Raw genomic sequence first — 9,164 nt, forward strand, 5'->3', positions numbered from 1 at the left:
AGGGTCCCTAGATTTGATTCAAGCTACAGTCCAGGTTCTCTATCAAAAGACTTCTTTTTGGACCCCCAAGAGGCAGATCTAATGCCAAATTAGATGCTAATTAGTTTAGTCCACCATTCCTTTGAGTAATTCAAGCCAAAAGTGGCTCTTGGGGGCCTAAATTATCCAGATCAGTACTGGTCTTTTGCTTTAACTACAATGTTTTGGCCAAGTCACCTTGGTAGGATTAGCCTGCAGGCCTCACTGCCACCTAATAAAACAAGCAAAAATAGATGAAGGAAATAGCTGTGCCTGCAGGAGGTAGCATGTCTGGATTAGAAGGCCCTGACTCACACTGGGACACAGGGCACCAGGGCAGGGCTTGTGGGGGAAAGCGGCCCTCCCTGTTCAGGTAGTTACTTCTGCCACGTGGTGGCCTGAACTCCAGTTGAACATACCCCCGCCCTGTGGTCAGTGCTCAGTGCTCAGTAAACTTGTTTAACGGAACCAGGTACTTAAAAAATACTTGACCAGGATATTCCTATCTTCCTCTTTCTGGGAGTACTAAGAGGCCTGGCATTTTTTTACTCCAGGAGGGATGCCTAACACACTAGAAATACAGCAGCCTCTTTAAGCAGATGAACCCAGCAACAGGGCAGTAGACATAGTGGTTTAGACTGGAGCACTGGCTCTGTAAGTTCCAGTCCTTCTCAACTCTTGCAAAGTATCAGCTGTAGGATCTGGGAGGTTACTGAAGGAAAGCAAGACTTAGATTTTTCTAAGACAGAAATGCAGGTAGTAGCTTTTTCATAAGGCTATTATGGGGGTTAAATGAGCTAATGCAAGGGGGCTACTTAGTCTCCAGTACATAGAACTGCTCAGTAAGCAGAAGCTCTAAACCTGAGGTCCACAGTCCCCCCTGCCAAGGGCAGGGGATCTTCCCATGTATCAAACCAGCACCTGGTGCTCGTCTCTTGAGAAGAGGCCACACAGAGAGGCAAGCCTAGGGTGCAGTTTCTTGGCACTGTTTACCCCCGAGAACCCCGCCTTGTCTTCTCGCAGTGAGGGGAGCAGCTCTGTGCCAGTCTGCAGAGAGGAGACTAGCTCAGGAATGCGGTGAGGTGGTTTCTTTCCTGCCTAATTACCTGCCCTTACCCAGAATGGTTTTCCCTTTAATTCAGTGTCTTCAAGGGAACTCATTAATACCAGCCACCCAAGCAACACAGATTTCCAGATATGCACGTTTTTTAAATTACGTTTATTTAGCGTATGTACACATAAAAGAGAAATCACCCTCTGATCCCACCCAGCAGAAAACATGCACAAACCCAAGATATACGTGGAGGGAAGGGGCCCCAGCCCCAAGTTAGTGGTTGGGATGGTGCAATCCTGTGAGTCCCAAGCCCCAGTCAGGAGAGGGCTGGACTGAAGCACTGGGCAGCCCCTTGCTGCCAGCCCTAAAATAAGCGTGCGCCGTAGCCAAAGGTCTGTTTGATGCCCTCAAAGTAGTACCGCTGCCAACCCTGCCGCGTCCTCTCTTCCTCGGGGGCAGGGATGCCTCTGCCTTCCATGCACAGCTCAGTCTCTCCATTCTTGTCTATGAAGGTCAAGGTGATGGTGGCAAAATGCCCTGGGGAGAGGCAGAGGGGAGGGGGGTTTAAGATCCAGGGTTTCCGTCAGGGTTGGAGACTAAGGGGGAAAGAAAGAGTTCTGGGGGTAATGGCACTAAGCAACTATGCATACTTACCTTCTGGCCAAGATTTAAACCTCCACTTCATCACAATAAGTTTCTCAGGGACCTAAAATAACCAGAGAGATCAGTGTGTACCGTAGACTCCAATGCGCCAGATCCTGGCTGGGACCAGCCGTCTGTCTTTCGTTCGGCCTACGGTCTGTGCAATTCTACACCTCGGGGGCACAAAGTGGACCGTGGAGTTGGTAGCATCTGCACCAACACAGGCTACGGCCTCTCCTCTCACTCCCAAGTCCAGTCCGGTCAACTGTGCCCAGGTGACAGTTCAGCGCTACAAATGGAAAGTTCCAGCCGCCAACATACATGACATCTCTTCCGTGTTTGATTTCTTCAGGAAGAACTAATTTAACTCTGAGGAGAAAAATTCTAGGAAAGCAAGAGAATTCAACTGCAACATTCTTTTGAATATAAAAAAATGAGGTTTTACTAACCAGAGAGATTGAATTTTGCCTACAGAGCTGGAAAAAGGAATGTTTTTCTTCTGACCTGAGACTATATCCTGGGTCTGGGGCTAGCAGGCACTCACCAGATCAGTGAATTCCCCAGAGACGTTGCCATCTACCAGGTGAAACTTCCCACCTTTGTCTGCTTCTAACATTGCAGGAGCATGGGTAAAGGCCTGAACGAGCTGTGGGGGGGAAAAAAAAAAGAGGTAGGGAAGATGTCCCTCTCAGTGGGACCTAGGGACAAACGCCAGGTGATGCCTGCACACCTTAGCTCTCATTTCCAAAGGCACCACTCTGTCCAATGACTGGCTTCTGTTATGTCCCACTACAAAGGGACAGCCACTGCTCAGGGCTTTGACCTGAGTAACTCTTTGTAAATCCATGACGCCAATACTTCAGATCCATTCACTTTTCCAACAAGAATGCTTCCAGTGGTGCCCACTTAAACCACCCCAAAACACTATACGGGAGGACAGAGAGCAAGTCCACTTTGAGGAGTAGAGTGAACACAGAAGGGTTTTTTCTTTGTCGCTACTTGTACGAGGAAATCCTCATGGCACCACTTTTTAGTACCTGCTCTGCATGCAGAGGGGATGTGCCTACAACATCCCAAGTCACCTGAGCAGCAAATGCCCGGAGGCCTGACGGACAAGATTATACTTACCTCTTGGGTGGTAAAGACTCTATACAGCTCCTCTGGTGATGTCAGGAAGGTTTCTCTAAGGGTGATCTTACAAGTGGGGATTTTGACACCAACAGGTCTGGCCTGGGTTTTTGAAGGAGCAGACTTAGCCTGTGGAAGTGGCAGCGAGAAAGGTTTAGAGGGTGGGAAGCCTCCATTAACGTGGCTTCCAGGACAGGCCTGTCACTCATTCTCACAAACTTCTTCGCCTCCAGTGCTAATTGTTCCAGGAGGCTAGATGGACGTTTCAGTCATTAGGGGAACCTTCCCAGAATGTTCTCAGTTCCCACCGAAAACAACACTCCCAGTGGAGGACAGATCCTCACTGGAAACCCCACTGACCAAAGGACCTGGCAAACCACTGGGCATTTCTGAAGCACTCAGTGTAATTCTCCAGGAAAAATTCTGTGCTCAAAAAGCTGGAAGCAGCCACCTCCCCTCGGGAATCTCCGTCACTGTGCTGGCAGAAGGGCAGCGGGGCTGCAAACCAAGTGCTGAGCCTGAACTGTACAAGTTCTAGCTCCACAAAAACTAGCTGCTCACCCTGCAAATGTGGTGAAATTGATCAATTTCCTAATAGGTGAATGTCGTGATCTAAGCCCAGTACCTTCGTGACCCCTCTAGTGTCAAAGTACGAAATAGCAACACCCCACTTAGAAAGAATACTGAAAACATAGATAGCTGAAGACCATCCTGTGTTCACAACCTAACTGGTGTTAAATGCAATCAGGAGAAACTCTGAAGCCCCTGCTGGCTTCCATTTGCTCTAGGGGTTTGTTATAAATGATTAAAACCCAGTGAAAGAGGGACAAACAACTACACACTGTGGACTCTGTAAAAAGCACCATGGGCAGATCACAGGCTGCTGTGGCTTGGAGGTTAGGGTCAGAGAAAGAGCACATGGAAATACCACTTATTTACCTTGCGCTCCTCAGTTTTCAGTGCTGGCTGCCCGGCTGGGTCTACTGACTCTCCATTCATTGTAGGCAAGATCATGCCCTGCGTGAACTCTGAAAAAATAAAATCCCCACTCCTGGAAGTTATTTCTTAGTAGCTGAGATGTGGGGCTTCTTTAGAGTTTGACAAACATGGACGTCTTACCCCCAAATGAAGTAATGACAAAGAAAGAAAGAGTCTACTTACTTTAGGTCTTTACCTTTGCACTATGCCAAACAGGTATCTGAGTGTATGCTACAGAACACAGAATGTTAACTAGGATGATTCTAAATCTCGCTCCATTAGAAGCAACACAACTCGTTAAATGTACATGAGGTCTCCTATGGATGGTAGCCAGCGAATGTAGTGGCACTTTCAAGGAATTCAAGAGCAGGGCAAGATACCCACAGATGCATACTTAGTCCCCCTTCTCCACTCTGCCTTACCTCAGTAGAATAGCCACACCTAGTGCACCAGAGCACTCGTTCTCACCAGAAGAGGTATCACCTCGTATGCTGGTGCCCTTTGACAGTCATTTTATGTACTCCCAACACCAAGATCAGAACACACTGGCAGAACTGGAATTCTAGGGGAGAGCTGAGCTGACCGCTATCCTAATGACCCCCTAAGTGTCCCTGGAGAATGCATGTCAAAGATAGTCCAGGACTGTGCTCAAGCAGTCCAGGGATGCCAAGTCTTTAGATCGCACCGTTCAACAGAAATGTAATGACAGCCTCAAATATAATCTTAAGTTTTCTAGTAGCCACAGTAAAGTGTTAAAACAGAGAAGTGAAATTAGTTTTAGTAACACGTTTAACCCAATACATCCAAACTATCGTATCAATATAAAAAGCTATTAGTAATTTCACATTCTTCTTCCAGTACCAAGTTTTCAAAACCCACCGTGTTTTCTACTCACGGCACAGCTCGACTTGGGACTATCTGCATTTCAAGTGCTCAACAGTCAATATATCAGATAATCCATCTCTATATCTTTCCCTTATTCAGAGTTTATAGATTGATTTTGAGGTGAAATAAGCCCCCTCCCCCACAAATCTTTTACCCATCTGGCAAAGAAAGGACTGTCAGGACCCTTAATCAGAGTCTGATGGTCGGGGGTGGGAGGGAACTACCTCCTCAAGGCATACGTTAACTACTCAAGGGATACCTGTTTTGAGGGTGCTGATGTAAATTCCCATTGCTTCTCTTAGGAGTTTCACCCCTTCTTCCTTCATTAAGGCCACGAGATTTGTGTCAGGCTCATCTTTGGCAAGGCTCACACTAATCTGAGTGAAAGATCAGAAGTAGGTGGTAAATAACTTGAGGGGCACCCACGACATGGAATGTGGGTGCTGAGCAATCAGATAGCTGCTGACATTTCCAAAGGAAACGTGTGAGGGTTGGGGTATTTTTCCAATCCCCATGAGTGTTCCTTCTTGCATTCTGCCAAAGCCAAGGTGGCTAACATTAGAACCCAAGTTACTAGCTAAAGCGGAGTAATTAAACACGCACAAGCTGTGCTGGAAGCTCTCAATGGCACCACAGACCTAGGAAATCATCTACAAACTGAGGTTCTGAATGCTTGGGCCAGGCCTGGGCTTTAATCTTGAATGGGAAGTCATTTTTCTCATCTGAGAATAGAGAATGTGGAAGACTCAGATGAGGAATTAGGAAGCACAAACCTCTACTTCATCCACACTGTTTTCATCAGACAAATTGGGGATCTCCACATGTCCCTTGTACTGTACTCCAGACTTAGAGGTACCTGTCAAAAGCAATGCAACATCATTAGTCTCCCCCTTTGCAGTAAAAGGCTGCTCTAGAGTCCTAGCTACTCTTCTGCTTGCACTTTTTTTTTTGCTTGCACTTCTTTTGAACTACTGAACTGACCCTCTTTATTCTGAGATAAAGCCAGACGCAACCAACCCTCCCCGCTTCTCCCCTGGAAGAAATGTCTTTCCTCATTAGATCTGTTGAGGCCAACTGCGTTATTACTGTATGGGACTAAGAGCCGTGTGGATGTGGCACTGGCAGGAATTCTGCCAGGGAGAACTTAGGTCAACAATCAATGCGGTCAGTTCTGCAAGAATGCTTGTTTTGAAAATACAAATTTATTCCGATGTGACTGACATATTAGTGGTCGATCTGATCACAGCATGAATTTCACATCTGCTAACACAGGATTTCTTTCACGAGAAACACTAGGTGAACACACACCCACACAAAACCACACCCAGCTGAAATGAGCTGCACAGGAATACACAAAACACACACATCTCAAACATTTATCTGCCAGCAGCCTCAGTTCCCCATGTGCTATGAGCCACGCCACCCACACTGGTGTTACAACTTCTGATTTCAGCTGACCCTCCTTCCACCAATCGACAATAACCCACATGCTGCAACCCTTCTGATGCCCACTTTCACAAGTGAACTTCAGGTCTTTTTCAAGGTAAAGCACCATGTTTACTGTATTATTTACGTACTTCTTCCCATATAACATGTGTGGACTGTGCTATCAATTTTTATGTTCCTAAATTTTAAAAATGTGTCACCAATGAAGGTTTTTGGGTGTTGTGTCGTGTCCCTAACCCTATCCTCCCCATAAGCCCTGTGGTTTTGGTTGAGCAATTTTGCACAGTATGGGGATTTTTAGGAACACACGGGTGACGTTACAGCAGAACTGACTGTATTTCAAAATGAACCAACAAGATGATTATTGATCTTCACTTCTCCTGACCTCAGTTTCTCAATCTATAAAAAAAGGACTGGGCAAGATGATACCCAAGGTTCCTTTCAGACTACTATAATTTTTTTTAAAAAAGTCACAAACAGATCTACTCTTCTCCTCTTTTTTACCATTTACTTGAAAAATGCTCATCGAGGCACAAATCTAATGTATGCTTTGCCCCACACATGTATTCCTTTAGCTTTAGTGCCTTTTAAAATTGTCAGGACCATCCAGCTAGGGCACATACATGGCTCCAATTCTTTGCCAGTACCACCACAGAAGGGACACAAAAACTGGAGGATAAAACCACCCCAAATTATAGTCACACAGAAACTTCGTTAGCAGGGTAGCCTAAACTGGTAGATTCACACTGGAGAAAGTAAAAAAAAAAAAATCAAGACCAAAAAAACCCTCCCCTTCCCACCTTTAAGTCAATCATCCAAGAGACAAAAGTTAGCTAGTCTGAGGAAACGTTACCTGACATAAAATGTCCTAACATATCATGTGGCCCAAAGATTCAGTGGCCCAGCTGCTTCACTGGTGGCGGCTTATGAGGCCCACAGAGAGAAAATGCATTTAGTGTCCCACAGCAGCAGAGAAATTTTGGCACCCAATACTGATTTCTATAAAAGTAAAGCAGCCCTGTGTCCCCTGAAGAGTTCCTAACCTTCCCAAAACTGTTCTCCCCGGCTCCTTAATAGGTCAACCAAAATGCAGTTAGCCTTTGTTCTAATGGCCCAGCACAGACTTACCTGTCCAGTTTAGTTTGATGCTCCATTCATAAAAGAAGATAAGTTTGCCTTTGCGATTGTTAATGGATGCCTCTCCATCAAGCTTATTCACTTCTGTCACCTCACACTTGCCTTCCTCATTTTGCACCCGCACTGCCAGGAACAGCGTTTTCAGCTTATCCGTGGACCAGTTTGAAGCATCCCTCTCTGTCCTGCAAAACAGAAATAAAACTATGGACTAGCAGCCAAATGGAAGACACACTGCTTGCTCTGTGCGAGAGAATCCAAGGCTAAAAGAGACCTGACAAATACTCTGAAAAGACCAGTCCCACTCCCGTACATCCACAAACATGTTATCCTCTTTTAGGAAGATAAGGAGTCCCATACTGTCAAGAAAGCTAACTGCTGTGTGGAATGGTTACAAATCAAATGGAAAATTATACTTTCCTTTCTCAGCATGATGGTGCTAAAGTCAGTATTTGACACTTGAACATGGCGCCCCCGTTTGACCAAATGGAAAACTGTGACCATCTTGCTGAGGTCAGGAGCCTAAGAGTGGGCCCTAGAATGCAGTATTTAGCTAATAAGTCCGGTAAGTAAGAAAGCAATAATCTTGACCTCATTAGCACAGTGTTCTGACCTGTCAAATTCAGGCTGTGCTATAAATTCCCTACACATTCTGTGTCCTCTAAACGTCTAGGAAAACAATGTTAAATCCAGGGCTTCAAACCAAATTAGATCAAAGCACTATGTATGTTAAAAGGAGAGGAGATAGGTTGAAATATAGAGAAGAAAAATCACTATCTGCCTCCCAACATACTAACTAGCAGAGAACCCAGCAGCAAAAAGGGCTGCAACGAAGTAAAAATGAAAGCAACGGGAACAAAGTTCAGTGGAGTTAAAAGATAAAAAAATAGTACTTTTAGGACATTTCATAAATGAGAGTAACCTTTTAAAAGTGGTTAAGTTATAAAACCGTGATTGCCCGGCAACCGGGGTAGTCCTGGGAGTTACAACACAACCAAATGAATAGTTCCGGGTGAGAGGCCATGGCATCTTCAGCATCACTGTGCTCTGAGCACCCACCGAACACGTTCCAAACCTTTGTCCTCTGTACTGAGGCAGTGGTTCTCTACGACTGACTCTGAATCTCACCCGTAAGCCGCAAAATAAGAATTCCAGCCCACTAGCCCCGAGCCTAACACAGCGATCTCCCAACACAATCCACGCCGATTTGGGTCTCACGGACTCCTCCGGCCACGTGTGGGAAGCATGTCCTTGCTAAGGCTGGATGCATCGGCCACGGGGGTTATGTTCTCGTATCTCTGAAACCCCTCCTCTGGGCGCAGCCCTCCACGTCGCCCTCTTGCCCTCTAAACACTGAAACAGAGGCAGGTGGTGGTGTGGAGAGACCTGGGACTACGGACCCCTGCCACAGGAAGAACCCACCCCCACCTCCGGGCAGGGCTGTACCGGTCCTAGTTTTGTTCCGCCCGAGGTTCCAGGGACCCGCAACCCTGGCCGGGCCGTAGCGTTCTCGCGGCCTGGCCCGCTGGCCCTCACCAGTGCCAGTTGTTGACGTTGGTGGCGTCCGCCCGCTCCTCCACGATCCAGCGTGGGTCGCCCTCACCCCACTTGGCCATCAGCTTTCCTGTCGCGCCGCCACCAGCTTCCGAGCAGCCACAGCCACAGCCTCAGGACTGCCTGGTCCCAGCCGCCCGGCAGCGCCTGGAAACTACTAGAAGCGGCCGCAGAACCTCCTGGCTTGCTTTTCCCTCCACCCCCCGCCCCTCCCCGCCTTAACTTCCGGCTCCTCCTCGCTTCCACCGGGTACTTCCGTTCCACCTCCTCGGACTTCAGTTTATGTGTGTTCTAGAGTTCCTTCAAGCTCCTTTGGGCTATCCCT

The 9,164-nt window shown here is 47.0% G+C and overlaps 1 protein-coding gene across 1 annotated transcript; it reads right to left on the bottom strand.

Annotated features, from left to right (window-relative positions):
• Positions 1-1,218: 1,218 nt before the first annotated feature.
• Positions 1,219-9,013, bottom strand: AHSA1 (activator of HSP90 ATPase activity 1). The gene is made up of 9 exons (XM_049612421.1): positions 8,822-9,013; positions 7,280-7,470; positions 5,479-5,561; positions 4,965-5,082; positions 3,782-3,870; positions 2,843-2,971; positions 2,259-2,360; positions 1,727-1,778; positions 1,219-1,609 (listed from the first exon to the last, which is right to left on the bottom strand). Exons 1-9 carry the CDS (start codon positions 8,899-8,901, stop codon positions 1,437-1,439), a joined length of 1,017 nt encoding a protein of 338 aa, XP_049468378.1. The 5' UTR covers positions 8,902-9,013; the 3' UTR covers positions 1,219-1,436.
• Positions 9,014-9,164: the final 151 nt, after the last annotated feature.

The sequence above is a fragment of the Panthera uncia genome (genome assembly GCF_023721935.1).
Source record: "Panthera uncia isolate 11264 chromosome B3 unlocalized genomic scaffold, Puncia_PCG_1.0 HiC_scaffold_1, whole genome shotgun sequence".
NCBI classification, from domain to species: Eukaryota; Metazoa; Chordata; class Mammalia; order Carnivora; family Felidae; genus Panthera; species Panthera uncia.

Bases quoted from the DNA above. Each gene is read 5' to 3' on its own strand.
- AHSA1 (XM_049612421.1), bottom strand. From the start codon at position 8,901: ATGGCCAAGTGGGGTGAGGGCGACCCACGCTGGATCGTGGAGGAGCGG. The intron at 7,471-8,821 runs GTGAGGGCCAGC...TCTGTTTTGCAG, and splicing joins AACGTCAACAACTGGCACTG to GACAGAGAGGGATGCTTCAA. The intron at 5,083-5,478 runs GTTTGTGCTTCC...TCTTTCACTCAG, and splicing joins ACAGTGTGGATGAAGTAGAG to ATTAGTGTGAGCCTTGCCAA.